The sequence below is a fragment of the Micropterus salmoides genome, unplaced genomic scaffold, assembly GCF_014851395.1.
Source record: "Micropterus salmoides isolate LMB-PRFRI ecotype aquatic unplaced genomic scaffold, ASM1485139v1 Ms_hic_scaffold_12, whole genome shotgun sequence".
Lineage (NCBI taxonomy): Eukaryota > Metazoa > Chordata > Actinopteri > Centrarchiformes > Centrarchidae > Micropterus > Micropterus salmoides.
In genome coordinates this window covers 33,317,596-33,337,145 of record NW_024040263.1, presented here as the reverse complement: position 1 = coordinate 33,337,145, position 19,550 = coordinate 33,317,596, and the positions used below count along the sequence as shown (strand labels likewise).

General features: G+C 41.6%; 1 protein-coding gene across 1 annotated transcript in view; it reads right to left on the bottom strand.

Moving 5' to 3' along the window:
- gpm6ab (glycoprotein M6Ab) overlaps positions 1-19,550 on the bottom strand; it is a 40,833-nt gene that overhangs the window by 11,324 nt on the left and 9,959 nt on the right. Inside the window, exon 2 of the mRNA XM_038714629.1 lies at positions 3,940-4,132. Coding sequence (XP_038570557.1) covers positions 3,940-4,132 — 193 coding nt within the window. The remainder of the gene's footprint in view (positions 1-3,939; positions 4,133-19,550) is intronic.

Sequence of the window (19,550 nt, the reverse complement as noted above, 5' to 3'; positions counted from 1 at the left end):
ATTAAAATGCAGGTGTATTTAAACAGTAGCAGTTTAAAATTCATTCCGTTGACTTCCTAGTGTGACAGATCTGCTCGCCAATCAAAAGCGCCATGCGCCTCCTCTTACGGTCCCACTCACCAATCAGAGCGGGCACAGGGCGTGCACATTTTACACCAACAAACGACACTAGAGGAAAACGTGGGATAATTGCACCAGCTGAACTGACAGAGGCAGCGGCTGTATAGCCTACATGTTGTTGATGGGTTGTTAATTTGCAATTTTGTGTGCTTCAACTACGGATGACAGCTCTCTGTGAGCCCGTCTTCGTTCCGTTCTCTGCAGTTACAGTTTACATATTTTGCCTGATTTTGCTTATTTGTTCAGTTGTCCTTGATTTTTATTTGTTTCTACTATGGTTAAGTAGCTACGTAGTTAAATTGTTTCTCTTTTTTTTGTCTGTTTTAACTGTGTTTATTGTTGATGTACGATCAGAAGTCTGCAAAGGGTGTTTTATTTTGAAAATCGACCGGACTTCCTGCCTGGTTCATCTGCTCTGTGCTGCTTGATATGGCTTCCGTCAAAAAAAGACTGGCAGTGAAAATTTTACTTTAGCAAAACTTCAATAAAAAGAAAATCGCAAATCGAATTATAGTCGCAATATCTGGCAGAAAAATCGTTCAGTCCTTGTAATCACCATAAACAAGTCAGAGATAATAAGTTTATGAGTTTTGACAGCAGCCTCACCTTGTTAGCTGAGTTGTATTCGTCCTACAAGGCTGTTTCTGTTTCAGTTAATGATTATGTTTCAACCTGCAGTACATCTTGAATTTATGATCATTGGCACCTGTTTGGTATTTTGTGTAATCTTACACCTGATCATAGTCTAAAAACTCCCTGACTTTGTGCAAGTGTACCTAGAAGAACTGATTCTGTTTCCAAAGTAAAAGGTGGTCACACTAAATGTGATTTAGAATTTTCTTCTGTTCAGTCAATGTGCATTTTGTTAACTGATGTATTACCATGTTTATTTTTGAAAGCCTTCACCTGCCTTAAACCTGCACAGTACTATACCTCTTCTTTTTTGAACTGAAAATAAGATTTACATTTACCCGATTATATTGTTTATTTTAAAGTGCAACATCTTTTCAACAATTTTATTCAACTTCTCTGAATCTGAATATAAACAGAAATTACAAGCTGGGCAGTAGGCTACCGTACATTAGATAGGAAGTACCCAAAAAGCACAGTTAATTGATTAGCTTTTTTAAACATGCATTTTTATCTTGTGGTTAGGTTCAGGGGCTCTGTCTGTAACAGTCCTAGTATGTCTTTTTAAAGCTAAGGCTTCTGCCTTTGTTCTACTATATTTTATACACAAAATTTTCCCTGTCAGGCCATCTGTAGCTTTTAGATTACGGCTTATTGTTTGGATGAACTTGAATTATGAGTGTTGCAAGACCTGAAAGATACTGCAGTTGTGCTCAGTCGGTGAAAGTGATTTTAATGCAATACAAAACTGAACTTAAAAAGAGTCATTTTAAATTTGGCCATATTTGTGACTTGTATGAGCTGTGGCTCAGGAGGTAGAGAGCGGGCTGCCCGTTAATCGGAAGATTGGTGGGTCAATCCTCGCCTCCTCCAGGCTGCATGTCCTTGGGCAAGATACTGAACCCTGAATTGCCCCTGATGGCTGTTCCATCGGTGTGTGAATGGGTTAATCGATGTAGTGTAAAAGCGCTTTGACTGGTTGCATTTAAATCTTGTGTTGTATTTTTATCTATGTGTTTTCACTGAGATTATTTCCTAAATGATTATTGTTATTCTCAAAATGCATTAAAATGCATAGATTTATACTATAGTCTTCCAAATATTCTCAGGGTGTATGCCTCCAAACCTATCTCGCAGGGCTAACAATAAAATACCTATCCCAATCGAAAAGCTCTGCGCTTAACAGAAGAATTTGTCACTTTCGACTGGCAATATGCCCACTAGCTTTAATGCTGCTGTAGTTAAACCTCTATATAAGAAACCAGGGTCTTGAAATCCTCCTTAGTGCTTCTATTACAGGATCTCAGTGCAGCTTTTGATACCATATAAAAAAAATCTATTTGGCTCAGTCTGGCTTGGCTCTCGTGTGGTTAAAGTCCTACCTAACTGACAGAACACAGCGTGGTTCCTATAATAATACTACATCAAACTTTTCTAATGTGAAATATGGAGTACCTCAGTGCTCTGTTCTTGGCCTGCTGCTCTTCTCTCTTTATATTCACCCCCAGTCACATTTTATCCCTGCTTCTAAATTCTGATTCTGAAGAGATGCTGGTCACTGGACCAGCTTGATACAGACAGCTTGATAGGACACCAGTAACTCTTGGCAACAGTGTGATATCCCAAGAATCTTGGTGTTACCTTTTATTGTGCTCTTTCTTCTGATAAACACATTAAAGGGGCCAGACGTCAGCGAGATGGCCTTTTCCCACCTATGGAACATGGCTAAAATATTGCAGATATCCCGATTCACACCTCAAACCATCCAGACTTAAATTTCTGTGACATTTTGCTGTTAAGCTTAGTATGTACTACAGTAGTATATGTTGGTTAAACTTCCTCACTCTGAATGAAAATAAAACCGAGATCATCACGTGTGGACATTTAGACGCACCGGGTGACCCTCTTGGCACTTTGGGCCCCTGAGCCTCCCAAAATCGATCCTCTATTAAAAATCTTGGTGTTATTTTTGACACCTCGTTCACTTTGAATAAGCAAATCAGTGCAGTCGTCAAGACCGGCTTCTTCCAGTTAAGACTTCTAGCTAAAATAAAGATTTTATTACTTGTTTTTAAGGCCTTAAATGGTTTGGCGCCACCTTATCCGGCTGATCAGTCTGAACACTGGGGTCACCAAATCAGCTGCTCTTGGATGTCCCGAGATCAAAGCTAAAAAATAAGAGCGACAGAGCCTTTGCAGTGGGCGCCCCCATCCTTTGGAACAGCCTCCCCGTGCATATTAAAGCTGCACAGACCCTACAAACGTTTAAATCGCTGCTTAAGACGCACCTTTTTCGTTAAACCAGGTTTCTGATGTTTTAAAGTTTTGTTGTTTTGCTTCCCTGTGATTCACTTTGGTTGTAGTAATTTTTACACTTGTTATTTATGTATTTGGCATCAACCCTGTTCAGCACTTTCGTCAACTGTTGCTGTTTTTAAATGTGCTATAGAAATAAAATTGACATTGACATTGCTGATAAAAATATTGTAAACTTTGCGAAAACCAGTGCATCCCTCTGTCCCAGCCAATTATCCACTCCCTCGTCCTCTCCATCCTTTGTTGTGGATGTTGTGGATGTTCATCCTCCAGAGATTCAGTCTCTCCTCTTCTCCCTCTGTCTGAATCTCTCCCTTTCTCTTTGCGAATGATGAGTTTTTTGTGTGATTGTGTGTTCTGTCCTCTTCTAGATTTCATGGTGGTTGGTTGTTTTTCTCCGGTGCTGTACAGTCTTTTCTTTCATTTTAAATCCTGTGCATATACACTAACACCCTGTTTTGAGCCTGAACTGTCATAGAGCTTCTTTAAGTCAAATATTTGAAATGATACTGTACGAAGAATAAATGTTCAGCTTGCTCAGTGGTATATCAAGATGTCATCTTTGAAGTGTTCATGCATGATGTCTGGTTTGTATCACAATCTGTGGGTTACTGTTGCTGAATCAGTTTTTATTTCACTACTGAGACAATAAATGCAGTAACAAAATGCTCTCTATACATTTATGAACTCATTGTTGATTTTCTTAGCACACTGTAACACATTTCCTTGGAACATAGGAATGAGAAACTTGTGGCATGAGTGTAATGTAACGCAACATGCAATTTACAGTTATGGTGCTAAATCCTGAAAACCCACACATATGGTCTTTTTAAGCTTTCTGAGATATTAAGGTAAAATCAAGTCAAGTCTCACATGGTGAACACGTCCAGCGTTTCTCCCGGGGCTCTGATGACTTCAAAGTAGTTCTGGAGGATGGTGACCGTGCCGCTCAAAGCCTCGTGGCCACACCCACAGAACAAGGCCACACCCATGTAAAGGAGAATAGTAGCGATGAGTGAGGCCCATGGCAGACTGCCCACACATCGCTCACAGCACTCCTTACAGCCTAAACACACACAAAAAGACAGAATTTTAATGCTAATAATCGTTAACATTTAGCATGATTATAACAGCAATCAACAGAATGTTTATATGTACTATTCAAAAAGAAAGCTGATGGCGAATATCTTTAAGCAAGTACACACGATGTGTAATGATGATATAAGACACATGTATAAAAACTTCAGCCGCCAGGGGAAATTCAGGGTACAGTGTACCCAAGGACACTTCAACATGCAGCCTGGGGGAACCGGGATTGAACCACCAAGCTTCCGATTAACGGCCAACCCGCTCTACCTCCTGAGCCACAGCCGCCCCAAATCCAACAGATGACAAAAAAGTATGAGTGAAAACCAGATCTAACAGGGTATGACTACCCCAGAGGAAGTAATAAAAGAATCACAGCTCCATTGAGACTGGTAATATGAAAAGTATTATGAAACATTTCCTAACTGCTTCCCAAGGCGTATTCATTAATTAGTGTTATTAAAATAAATTATAATTTAAATTTACTATAGTAATATTAAGACACAAAGCTTGAATCATATTATACAAATACACTTAAGCACCAACTGGTTGGGAACCTACAGTAAAATAATGGTCTCATTTACATTCATTTGCTAATGAGAAGATGATAGTGTGCAGAGGAAAGAGGCTTTCTATCCACTCATTGAGGAAATAGTCCTTTTTGAAAAATATTGATACTATTTCTGGACAGTGATGTTGCTGCAGTAATTTTTCAAAGCTGTGAGCACCACAAACTTTTCAATTATACTTTACATGACAAAACCTATGAGAGAAAGACAATAATATTCTCAGTTACAGAAACATTAGCAGTTTGAATAAAGGAATATCCAAAGTTTGCAAAAGATTTACAATAATGATTATTATTATTATCCATCCATCCATCCATCATCAACCGCTTATCCTGCGTACAGAGTCGCGGGGGGGCTGGAGCCAATCCCAGCTGACATCAGGCGAAAGGCGGGGTCCACCCTGGACAGGCCGCCAGTCCCTTGCAGGGCCACACATAGACGAACAACCACTCACGCTCACACTCACACCTAAGGACAATTTAGAGCCACCAATCAACCTGGGCCGCATGTCTTTGGACGGTGGGAGGAAACCGGAGCACCCGGAGAGAACATGCAAACTCCACACAGAAAGGCCCGCGGCAACCGGGGTTTGAACCCGTGACCTATTATTATCATTATAGTTTTATAGTATTTATATATGAATATCTATAAATAAAAAAGTCTCTATATTAGCCTTAACACACAGTACATGCATGGTCTTCAAAATAAGCAGTCATCCAGCCGCGCCACCTCACTGTGTAGGCAGAGCGGCAGAAAGCGAGAGAAAGATAAAGAGAATCACACACACATCGCTTCCCTCCTTCACCTCCCTTTTGCACAGAAAGGGGTTTATGTGTGTGTGTGTGTGTGTGTGTGTGTGAGTGTGAGTCATTGTGCTGCTCAGGTTTAATTGACCAGCCTTGTTGCCATGCCAACACGGGTGTGGCAGGAGCCTGCTGACCCACTTAGCCTGTTGCGTTGTCATGGCAACAGCGCAGCTCTGCGAGCATTACAGTCACACTAATGCACATTTTCACACACACACACACACAGAAACACTCACACGCAGCATCCATTTGCATAGACACAAAGTCTGTTCTCATTTTTATTATTGTCTTAGTTTGTGGAAACTATCAATGTCCAGTTTCTCAACAAAATATTAGCCACTAACAGAGGAACAAAAATGGCTGCTACGCCCATTAGAAAGGTGCTTTTTTGCACTGACTGACTCCATTTAATAAAACATTGTTGCTAGCATGCTACATGCTATTTTTTGTCCTTTATACACGCATCTGAGTCACATCACTCCACCTCACTAAAGAATAAGATTCAGGTCACATTAATGCGACAACTCTGAGGCAGATGGACAGGCGAAGAGACAAGTGTGATGTTGTGATATAATGTGTTATAAGCATGTGTAAAGGTGTTTTTGAGAGAAGGTTTTTCTGCAGCCTGTTTGTGTCTTTCATTTAAATATTTTCATATCTGCATGTGCATGATCGTGTGGTTGTGTGTCTGACACTCTGTGTCCTGAATGTCAGCCATGTTATAATCCTCGCCATATTTCCCTATTTGGGCTCTGAATGTAGGAAACACCCAGTGACCTGGTAAAAACTGGGGAAGGCTAAACACAAACGGAGTGACGTCTGTGCAATATATGTGTGGCTGTTTCCTTTTCTTTGTTTAGGAAGAGGTTTCCAGACATGATATGACAGTAAGCACCTATTTGCTGTCCCGTTATCCAAAATTGATAAGTTGATCATGTCCATTGTAATGCCTATAAAGTCGGGGTGTGACGAGACACTTAACCCACGAGACAACACGAGATTCGAGATAGGGTTCATGAGATTAAGACGAGAGGAGACGAGATTTTAACACTATTTTTAAGAAATCTTTAATGCTAAATTACATGAAAAATGTCATGCATTAAAGATTTCTTAAAAATAGTGTTAAAATCTCGTCTCGTCTTAATCTTAACAATATATATATATATTTCCTGCATTCTGAAGAATTTTTCTGCACCAGTTGATGGTGATTTTTTTAATGTATAGAGAAACACAATAATCAGATGGCAGGTGACAATTCAAAATCTATAGCACAACAGCATTTAATGCAGTGTAATGGACTTTAATAGCTTTAATAGTTCAAAACTTTCTGCACATTCAGAATATCTCTCACATCTGTGTCATTTGACATGCCCAGAAAAAAGTCATGAAATCACGACACTAACGTCATCATTTGTTGAGAATTCTACCTGCCCTATATAGTCTGTTGTGCATTACGTATCATTGATCTGCTGGTAGTAACGTTATTCCCTTCAGACCATTTACCGACGCAGTTTGGGACTGCATGTTGCATGTTAAACCGAAACTAAGTGACAACACTTGTGATCAGGCAGAAATCTCGCCACAAATCCACAGATGTTAACTTCAGCAACTCTGGTAAAGTTTATGTTGTAAAGCTCTACCATCTAAGTTACCACTCGTCACAGCTGTCTGGACTCACAGCGCGAGCGGGTTCAGTTGATTACTATCAGGGTGTACTCCAGTGTCGCATCAGCTGGGCAGATATGATTAGCTCCCCAAGTTTATCTTATCAGTTATACATTTGGATTTCACCGTGTGAGAAAATTAGCATGTGACTTGACAGCATGTAAAAAATGTCTATTGTGTGAGTCTTGCAAGACAGATTTTTACCTGGCGAGAAATCTTGTCACAGTTTAATCTCACGCTCCTAGTATAGAGAGATGTACACAGTAATATGTAATATGTTTGGTATTGTTTAAAAGACAGCAATTACATACACAATGGTTACTAGATAGCATCCCCCATATGGAAACTCAATATGTTTTACTAAATTGCCCAGTATAAAGTGTTTTTCCAACCCTGATAATCTGGTTTTTCACTACGATGGCCTACAAAATATTTTAAATTTTCTGGCTCCTTTAAAAACCCGCACTGTTTCCTTCACCCATTCTGCCCCATGTTTTACATCAAAACTACGCCAGCTCAAGATAAAAGGTCGTCGCCTGGAACGTCTTTACAAGAAATCTGGACTCAATGTGCACCAAGAAATGTACAAAAACCACATTCTCCACTACAAGGACACTCTTTCTACAGCCAAATCCACCTATTATGCAGGTATAATTAGTTCAGGCGAAGGAAACACCAGAGCCTTGTTCTCCATGGTCAACGACATACCACGACCACCGGACTCTCTGTACTCAGCTGCTTACTGTAACTCTTTAATGTCATTTTTTAATGCCAAAGTACACAAGATTCACAAGCAACTGACTACTAAATCTCTCACAGTCTGTCTTTTTCAGTTCTCCCAACACCTCTATCTCGTTCATTTTCAAGTTTCTCGCTTCCCTCTGTTTCTGAAATATTGGACATTATTAGAAATTCGAAACCAACTACTTGTCAGCTTGACCCTCTTCCTACCGTCTTAATAAAAGACTGCTCACCCTCTCTCTCTTCCCAAATAACTACCATTATACATTCCTCTCTCACCTCTGGTATTGTTCCCTCATCTCTAAAATCAGCTGCAATAACTCCTACACTTAAGAAACCTGGTGCAGACCCCAACAATTTCAACAACTTCTGTCCTATTTCTAACCTACCTTTTCTTTCTAAAATCCTTGAAAAAACAGTTGCATATCAGGTCCATGCACACGTCTGACAATAACCTCTATGAACAATTCCAATCTGGTTTCTGTCCCACAGAAACAGTGCTGGTAAAAATCACCAATGATCTTCTCATGGAAGCTGATTCTGGACTGCTAACTATCTTCATCCTCCTTGATCTGAGTGCAGCCTTTGACAGCATCTCTCATAACCTCCTCCTTGACAGATTAGTCTCTATTGGTTTCACTGACACACCCTTGGACTGGTTTAAATCATATCTCTCTGGCCGCACTCAGTTCATCCAACTCAAACTTTTCAAATCAGAGCTATCCCCTGTCACTACCGGTGTTCCCCAGGGCTCTGTCCTGGGGCCCCTTCTGTTCATCATCTATCTGCTTCCTCTTGGCCATATCTTTCGTAAATTTCCACAACATCCATTTCCACTGCTATGTGGATGTTGCCTGCCTAGTTTTGAGGTTTTAGATTAAAGATACTAGACTGCTGTTAGCCTAAAGGTTGTGCCTGCTTAGCTTTCGGCCTCGGCCTGTGCCACCCACCAACAAGAGCACCTTTGTACAGACCTTCATTTGTTGTGGCAATGTGCCTAACAGCTGGCCTGGTCCACCCTGCTTCGTACTTCTGATTGCTACAGGAATGCTGCCAACTGTGTTACACCCCAGTGCCTTCCTACATTCCGGGCAAGAAGTTTTGGCTTTCCATGCAGGACCTGCTCCTTTGAGTGAAGTCAAGAAAGCTGTGGGCCCATTTCCCATCTCTAAGGTCATCAAAACCGCAGCTGTGAACCTACATCTCCCCTGTGCCATGTGCATTCATTCTACTTTCTATTTTCTCACAGCTCAAGGTAGTTAAGGAAAGCAAGTTTCAACTGGTTTTCCCTGCCACTCCCTCCTATAACTTTTTCCTGCCAGTTTTACCACCTGACTTGCTCCCCCCACTTACTCACCAGCTCCCCATTCCCTCTGATTATCTCACTAGTATAAATATCGACCCACTTCCACTAACCCTCTGTCAGATTGTCTTTTCCATGATCCTGCCTGCCTGATTTCCTGGGTCTTAATTATTCATCTGCCCCATACCTGGCTAGGTTTGCCTGCCTGGTTTTGACCTCTGTCTATTTTTCAACCAAAAAAATTGGACTTTGCTCTTAAGCTAACTGTCCTGAGTTGCTCTTGTGGGTTTCTGCCTGTTCTGTGCTAACCCCAACTATTTAAGTAATATTTGCATCATGACATATGTTTCTATGTTACTAACTATCTTATATCATGGAATTTCTTTATTGGGTGTCTATGCAACGTGTTATCCTCCAATTACCAAATCACATCAACTCTAACTTGGATTGGTCACACAGTATGATTATAAGTTCATCTTTTCTTTGTTGTTAATGTCATTTAATGTCAGTCTCCATCATTTAAAAGTTGAAAATAAGTCCAGGACTTATGTCTGATGTTATATTTTATAGGTGTATTTGAATATTGTCAATAAGCAAAACAAAAATAAACCAAACTGTGTACATAACTGTAACATGATCATAAATAAACAGATTATTATAAAATGAACAGGAAGCTTTAAGTTTAAATGTTTTTTCATTTGTGGCAAATTTTAATTGTAATTAAATGTCTTTCTAATTTCTAAATAAAACCTTTATCGGAAAAATTATTCAGTAAAATGGGAGTTAATGATGAATGACAAGATATTGGCTTAATTTAGTTTTTAGCAGCACCCCCCCCCCAAAATGTCCAAACCATATATTTATACCAAGAACATATTATACATTTATTTCATTTGTTCATTTATTTCAGGCTCATAACTTTTAGATAAATGTCCCTCTTACACCATGAGAAATCGTTGTAGCTGAACAAATGTCATCCATAAATTGACAGAAATTTGACTTGATGACATGTGAGAGTGTCTGTTTTTCTAGCGTTTCAAACTCAAACACACATTCATGCTTTCACAATGGGACTTGCTGCTCATTAGGCAGCAATTTGGGCAGCACTGTCTAGCCTGATTGTCTAACAGTCAACAACATAACTGTTGTCTGTCTGTGGGACTAGATAACTGTCTAAGAGAGAGTTATTGAGGCCTCTGGCATCAAAAACATGACCTTTTGGTGGAGGTAATGGCAAGTTCAGGCACAGTTCAGCAAAGTTAAGAATAACCCAGACAAATATCAATTTATGTGTATTTCATGGTCTTCACCATAAAATGATTTACATTTTTGTCCCCAATAGGAATGTGAGTCCCCACAATACGAAATTTATGTCATCACAACATGAGGAATTCACGTCCACACACACACAGTGCGAGCTATGTGTCAGTGATAGGATGCCACAAAGACAGTGTTTGCCATTTTACCTCGAGTCAGATCAGAAAAACAACAATCTTAATCGGAAGTCCAGAAGTTTTGACACGCCAAGACTGGTGTTAAATCCACAAACATGTTGGCTTTCATTTCTTGTACTGGATGCCCTTCACCTATGTAAATGTAAATTAACTGTACTTTTATAGCACCTTTTGAGTCTTTCAACCACTCAAAGCGCTTTACAATACATGACACATTCACCTACTCACACACATTCATACACCGATTGCAGCGGTTGCTGGTGGCAGTGGCAGCTAAACAGAACGGAACTAACATTCATACGCACGGTCACATCAGTGCCACAGCCATGGCGAGCAACTTGGGGTTCAGTATCTTGCTCAAGGACACTTCGACATGCAGATTGGAGAAGCTGGCGAGCAAACCAACCATGGACGCTCTGCTATACATCCTCCACAACCACCCCTTTGTTCACCTACAGTAGATACAGATCAGGACAGAAGTGTTGACTGGATGAATAAATGAATAAATAAATCACCAAGAAATTGTTCATCTACCTGTGAAATCACTATTAGAGAAAAGTAATTCAGTAACCCAGCAATCGATACTATGTATGCAAATAATACTCATTTGGTATTGATTGGTATACTGATTGTACTGATACAAAGTACTGATTTCAAAAGGCTTTTGTTTTGTGAACTATGTACTACTGCACTTCTGCAAGACGTTTGTTCACTTTTACTATTTGTGTCAGTGAACAAACTTTGAAGTAAAAATCTTGGGAGCACCACACATCACTGGCATCCTCAGTTTTCATCAGTCTGTCAAAGAGGAGAATAGCCGGCATGTGGTCACAGCCCCCACAATAGCTGAGCAAAACTGTAAGATAATGTCGTAATATTTCTCTTTTCTGGTAGAGAAAATATCTGCAGCTGTGATATTTTCAGGAAAGCTGTCTGCACCAGTATAGATCTGTGAAAACGTACGATAATCTTGAGAAAGAGGATACAGAGCAGCAATAAAAGAGAAAGGAGGAAAGGAAATCCCCAGTGAGACCAATCACATTACAGTAATGGTACCAACTGTATCCAAGCATGGCTTTAATTATTAATGGCTCTTGATTATTAATCAGTTGATTTTGTGAAATACTGGAATGGTCAGTTACTGCTCATGTTTACCTGCCAAAACAAACTACATTTGTATGTGGGACAAAATTGTAAGGTGTTAATCTAGATATTTTTGCAGCTGGTTTACCAAGTAACAATTACAGCAGTTAACAGAAAATGTTCAACAACAAACAAAACAAAAGCCGCTGCAAATAATTTTTGGGCTCCAATCATAAAAAAGAAAATGAACATTCTGGAGTGATTTTCCTTTTCCTTAATTGTTAAAATAAAAATCTAATGCTTTCCATGGTGTACTCCAATAAGCATTTATAGAAGATTCTTGTATTATAAAGGTCGCTGTTGAGTCAGCCAAATCTCAAAACTCTGTGTGAGTGTCCACCAAGGGTCAATTTGTGTTGAAAAGTGGTGGGGACATTTAAGGGCTCAGATTAGGGGTTTGCCGAAACACTTAGGCCGTGAGACGTGATGATGCGCAATTTTGGGGTCACGAGAACCAGACAAGATAATTTAAAACTATTCAGAGGAAATATTTATTGATAAGATATATGATTGGGTGGTCTGGTGGTCCAGAAGATTTTGAGCACTAAACACATAATTTCCCGCATTCTGGAGACATTTTCTGCACCAATTGTGGAAATGTCTCTATTTATATAGAGGGAAACACAAAATTCAGGTGGCAGGTGACAATTCAAAATATAACAATATACTGGAATATAATGTAGTAATTAGTAGCTTGCTTTTTTTAAGCTTAGGTAACTTTTTTTGGACAATGCAGATCTGTTTCTTCTATAGTTACATTGCATTGCAATTCTTATTCAATTCTTTTGCACCAAGACATTTTGACTTACAGAACTCATTGTGTATTGAAATGGAAAATGGAGGAAGAAGAAAGCCTGCAAGGCGGTGAACAGAAATGTAAAGTGTACAATATTTGTCGTTATTGTAGTTAAATGTACATGATTCCACTAAAATCCCTTTGCAATGGTCAAACACCAACCTCAGTACACTGTGCACCAAAATACACAGCGTGTTATTTGCGGGGAGTCTGGAGCTGATCCCAGCTGTACTGACTTTTTTCATTCTCATTAAAGACAAATATTCAGAACAGCACTCTTGGCAAGTGAAAAGCTTTTGAAAAACCATTTTTAGACCATCACAGAAACCTTCCACTAAAATTCAGACTACAGAAATTTCTTTAGCGTGTTTTACACCCAACTAATAACTAATTTACAACTAAATATATTTAATAACTAAATATATTAAAGTAATGTTGAAGCACCATAGATGGTGAAAACTGGAAAAACTGCCAGGACTCTATAATAGCAGCATCAGTGACTTTACAGTGTTATGGAAGCATTTGTTGTCTGATTCACAGCTGGAAACCCCGTATTAAATACCTCGATGTGTGTGTGATTATGTAGTGTAGGTTCCTCTGGGCATTGATGAATAATTAAACTAGGAGTAGTGTAGTGTAGATAACATAAAAAACACACCATATCCAGCAACATGTTCTGCCACAACTCCTCACAGAGATAAACCTGAGGAAATAAATGCATCATCAATAAATGCACCCCCTCCCCTGCTGTCTCTACTCTCACCCACAGTGGGGCTGTTAAGTTGATTTGAATTGACTCACATTCTCCTCTACATTAAGTATTTTTCATTTAGTGGTCATAAAAATGAAGTGATATGGTCCACATTCAGATGGTATATTTGTGTTTGTTTTTTTTGTATTTTTTGTCATGTGGGTGATGGTCCATGCCCAGTAATCAGAATATTTATGCCCCCTTCTAATCCTGCCGGACAGTCCTAGGACAAAAAGTCTTATTAAAGATCTAAACATTCTACTGTCAATGCTAATTTCATTGATTCAGCGTCAGACCCTGATACTGATTGATCGTCATTTTGCACCCTTACTTAATATTGAAACAACATTGAAATCACAACTAAAAATCAGCAGAATTTCAATTCTATTTCAATCATTATTACTGTTGACACAACATCTAACATAAAATGCAGTCATAGATTGAACCGGGAGACTTCCTTAAAGTTGTAGATGACTGACGTGTCAAGTTAGCTGGCTTTTTTAAAGTTAGTAAAATGACAGGGGTGTTAGCAAGGATAAGTTAACTTACGAGAAAGAAAGAAAGGCAAGCATATATTTCGTAAACCACTTGAAATCTGAGCCAAGATAAAATACAGTTATCTTGATTTACAATCCTAATATCTGGAGGATAATATCTACCCGTGAAAAGGTTAGCATTTATGCTAGCGAAATATCCTTTTACGATTGGAACTTGGATATTGTGCAATTTGTCAGTTTAAAATATATTGAAAGACTTGAAATTAAAGTATTCTATAACTGCAAAATGTTAAGACAACGTCAATAAATGGTAATCATTTACAAATTTTACATTTGGTACAATTTAGCATTAGTAATAAATAAATAAATGCTTACTTGATGTGGACTCATTCAGTGTTCAGGAACGTTGATACACCAAGCGGTCAGCTATAATGCAATGACTTTTTAATCAAATTTCCCAGTCAATTATATATAGATGGTTTTTAACAATGTTGTTGTTACCCTGTCAACTACAAATCAATGCTTAATCAATTATAATCAGGACAAAAAAACAAACTGACCTTTGTCAACCCTTGATCAACTCTGGGCGTGAGGGGTTGGCGGGCTTTTGGCCAGGGAGGCCTTGCTTCCTGACATGTGGTCTCAGGTCCTTTGCGCTTTTGGGGGGTCGTGGGGTGCCCTGGCTGTTACTGGGGTTGCTGCGGCCCTGTTGTGGTGTCGCACTCTCACTAACATATGAGAGGCCATTTAGGGTGTAAACTCTCACTAACATATGAGAGGCCATTTAGGGTGGAAACAATGTAATACAGATGCACACGTACTGAAAACAGTCACACACCACCGACTATGTATTCGCAAACTCACATTGAAAACACTGAAATTGCGTGTAAAATTATTTCAGTGCGCCCGGAAGCTGTTGTAGTTTAACAGGAGGACTTATTCCTGTCCTAACTTTCAAAATAAAAGCATGGAGAACATGATAAAACATGGATTTATGTGCTGAGCGATATTCCTTGTAGTGACATATTGTGTAGGGTGACTGGGTGTCACTCTACCTCGCTACTTTGGCTACTTACCAAGATATATTGGTGCATAAATACAAAAATATATTTATAAATAAAAAAGCAAGTACTGTGACCACATGTTACGGCTGCCTAGGGCATTTGTATAGCCACCCATTTTGGAATCACGGTTGCCAAAACGTTATTGAAAAAGGATCTCCGCATCCGGATTATTGATGGCTTGATAGATCAGGGGGAGATTGTGCTACCTGAGCAGGCTCAGCAACCTGTGGGAGTGACACTTCCCGCAGCCATCCCTACAGAGGTAGAGGATGTGCCTGGCCGCCAATTTTAAGAAGTGTCTCCCTGACAGTGTGGTGATGTACCTAAATGAGCAAAAGGTGCAGACACTTGCAGCAGCTGCTACCTTAGCTGATGAGTATGTGCTTACGCATAAGACTGTTTTCTCCACGGTAGCAGGTGGTAAACCTCGCAGTATCCGCCACACTCCACCCTCACCGGCGCTTAGCCCACCCAAAGCAACACAAGCTAAGAAGGATGATCGTAAGTGTTACTACTGCCATCAGAGCGGACATGTAATCGCTAACTGCTACACATTGAAGCGTAAGGAGCAATCTCCTAGAGTTTCCCAGCCTAAGGGTGTCGGTTTGATCAAAGCAGAGTCCCACACGCTTAGTCATATAGATGAGTGTACAGACATAGATGCCTGCTTTAAGCCTTTTGTTTTCGAGGCATGTATTTCACTTACCGGGTTACCTGCTGACCAGCGCCTAGTTAAAGTGTTACGAGACACTGCTTGTTCTCAGTCAGTGATTTTAGCCTCAGCCTTGCCTGATCAGACAGCCTGTGGTTTTGGTTCCGTATTACGTGACATCGAAATGGGATATGTTCCGCTGCCGGTGCACCAGATACATGTACAGTCCGATTTAATTACTGGTTTCTTCCCAGTAGCGGTGTGTCCTGAGCTACCTGTCCAGGGTGTAGTACTACTGATGGGTAATGACATTGCTGGAGGCAAGGTTACCCCTACACTAGAGGTCCTGAACTCGCCGCCGGGTAATGTAACTCTCCCTGATAATACTGGTTTGGTTAAAGTGTTCCCCGCCTGTGTGATCACCCATGCACAAGCCCGTATGAGTGAGAATGAAAGCCTTGACATATAATTTATGTGACAGTGTCCTCATGCCAGCTTTCACAGGTGTGCCTGACCTGAAAGAGGTGGTGGAGAAGCCTGACAGGGGACCTCAGTCTGAGGAGGCTGAGGCAGAAAAGCCCCCAGGTTCTGATTGTCTGCCAGTCACCTGTGAGCGCCTTGTTGCTGAGCAGAGAGCTGACCCAACACTACAACCGTGTTTCGCAAAAGTGGTAAGTGACAACAACAGAGCAAGTAGGGAAAAAGTCATTTATTTCTTAGATATGGATGTTCTAGCACGCCGATGGTCACTGCTCTTAGGGGCTGATTCTGGAGGGGATAGTGTAGAACAAATAGTTGTGCCTTTGCCGTATCGACAGTATGTTTTGTCCATAGCGCATGAGAGCAAGTGGTCAGGTCATCTAGGCGTTACCAAGACATACCAAAACATTCTCAGGCATTTGTTTTGGCCAGGGTTGAAATCCGATGTAGCCCGATTTTGCCGCAGTTGCCATGTATGTCAAATCGCAGGTAAGCCAAACCAGGTAATTCCCCCCGCGCCTCTGTGTCCAATCCCAGTGATTGATGACCCGTTCGACCAAGTCCTAATTGACTGTGTAGGACCCTTACCTCGCACTTGTTGCAAATGATGTGCGCTGCTACACGGTTCCCTGAAGCCGTCCCCCTGCGCACTATTACCGCCCGTGTTATCGTTAAAGCGCTGACTAAGTTCTTTGCTACCTTTGGGTTGCCCCGCATTATTCAGTCCGACAGAGGGACCAATTTCCAAGCTAACCTTTTCAAACAGGTGCTTAAAACACTGAATGTGCGCCATGTGGTCTCATCAGCGTATCACCCTGAGTCACAAGGAGCTTTGGAACGGTGGCATCAGACGTTAAAGTCGATGCTCCGTAAATATTGAGGAGAATGGGACTGATTGGGATGAGGGAGTCCCCTTTATGCTGTTTGCTGCCTGTGATGCGGTGCAAGAATCATTAGGGTTTAGTCCAGCACAGCTCGTGTTCGCACACACACCCCGCGGGCCACTAAAAGTACTGCATGATCAGTTCCTGTCTCGTGAGTGTGTGTGCCCCCGCGACGTATTAGACTACGTTAGTCAGTTCAGAGAATGCTTGCAACCAGCTAATGCCACCGCCAAGCAGTTTCTCTCTGCGTCATAGGCAGTGATGAAAGCCCGCTACGATCGTTCTACGGTGTCCCGACGTTTTCATTAGGCGATAAGGTATTAACACTACTACCCGTTACAGATTCGTCCCTTTCCGCTAGGTTTTCTGGACCTTATGAAGTCCATGAGTGTCTAAGTGACACGGATTATGTGATTAGTACTCCCGAGAGGAGGAAGGAAACCCGGGTCTGTCATATAAATATGATGAAGCTATACCACGCTAGAGACAGAGATACAGTTCCGGTTAAGGGAAATAAGTCCACCTCGTCAACCGCTACGCCCGGCCCGCTGTTGCTGCAGAAATTGTTACAGAGCCTGCATCCGCGCCCGATCCTGATGACCTGCGGCCACGTCATCCGGAGCATCCGAGCGCCCGGCTCCTCAACACCGAAGCCTTGCAAACTCTGCCGGTTACAGCACTTGCCTGCTGCAGCCCAACAGGACGTAATACAGCTAGTTGACCAGTTCTTGTGTCTATTTAGTGACATCCCGACCAGGACTCATATTATTGAGCATGATGTTGAGCTGACAGACCCCCGGCCCATAAAAGTTCACCCGTACCGTGCTAATCAAAACAAGCGTGAGTTAATGAAGGGAGAAGTCCAGTACCTCCTCCAACACGGTTTAGCTGTACCCAGCTCAAGCCCATGGAGCTCCCCTTGTTTAGTTGAAGCGAAGTCTGATGGTTCACCACGTTTTATCACAGATTTCAGGAAGGTTAACTCTGTCACAGTGCGCGACTCATACCCGTTGCCCCGCATGGAGGACTGTGTCGACAATTTGGGAAATGCCTGTGTTGTCAGTAAATTGGACCTGTTAAAAGGCTACTGGCAAGTCCCGTTGACCGAGCGTGCCTTCAATGTTTCTGCGTTTGTTACTCCCGATCACTTCCTGCAGTATACCGTCATGCCCTTTGGTATGTGCAATGCGCCCGCCACGTTCCAACGTTTGGTAAACACTGTGTTAGCTGGTGTCAGTAACTGTAGCGCGTACTTGGACGACCTAGTACTCTACACCGACACTTGGGAGGAGCACCTGCTTCTCCTTACACAGGTTTTTGACCGTCTTGTCCAGGCCAATCTCACCCTGAATCTAGCCAAATGTGAGTTTGGTAAAGCCACCGTCACATACTTAGGAAAACAGGTTGGACAGGGACAGGTTCGCCCTGTCGAGGCTAAGGTTGCTGCGGTGAGTGCCTGTCCTGTCCCGGCTATGCGTAAGGCACTTTGCTCTTTTCTAGGCATGGCCGGTTATTACAGGGGTTTCTGTAGGAAACTGTAGCGTTCCTTTCCCGCATGTACAATCAGAACCAACGGCTTATGCGCTGGGCTCTGATTGTTCAGGATTACAACCTTGAGATACGCCACAAGAAAGGGACTGAAAATGTGACCGCTGACGCATTATCTAGGCTGTGAGAATGACGTATAGAGATGTACGTTATGTAGGGATCTGTCTTTATTTCAAACCTTATAGTCTGTATTTTATGGGGGGGGAGTGTTACGGCTGCCTAGGGCAGCCGTCTGTGAGTCACTGCTGCTGTGCTTCTCCCTACATGTGTTACACTGTGAGGTGGGGGATTGGCTGGTCTGCGGCAAGTCTGGCTGATCCCGCCTCCCACCTCAGACGATCCTGATTGGAGCGGCGCACCAGCCCTTCTCCAATCGCTGAGCTGCCTGCAGGACCGCCTTCGTGCCTTCCCCCTCAAATAGGCTGGTCTGCTGCTGGTTTGAGGCAGCTACCTTTTGCCATGTAGTTTTCCCCGACGCTGGTCCTAACTTTGAACTCTGTGTGCGCGTATCCTCAGTGGAAACAACCATGTCTGTGTTTGTAAGATCTGTGTGTTACTGAGAGTTGGTAACTCACCTGGGCTGATCCCAGTAGTTGGTCTACAGACTTGGGCTAGGGGAAGCTCGTTTACTGATCACTCACACCTGCTAGAGAGGTTTTTGTTCATCCTTTTTTTCAAGTAGTTTAGTAATCCCTCACGTAGGAGGGATCTCTTTTTGTTATATTTGGTTTTTTGTTTTACGCAGCACCCACTTGCCCATTTTCTGTTTGACCATTTTGTGTGTATCAGACTGTTTAATAAATAATCTTTCCACCCATACCAAATCCATCTGGTTTATGTTTACGTCTCTCCTACCCCTAGAGAGCGGTGACGTAACACCACAACTTTACTGTACACTAACAATGTAAAGTCTAATAATAATGATAATAATAAAGCAATGACCTGAACTGGACTGGTTGGAAAGACTGGATCTTTCCAGCCAGTGATGGGCAAGGTATTTCATGTCCACAAGTCAAGGGTGTTGTGTGGAGAAGTTCCTATCAGA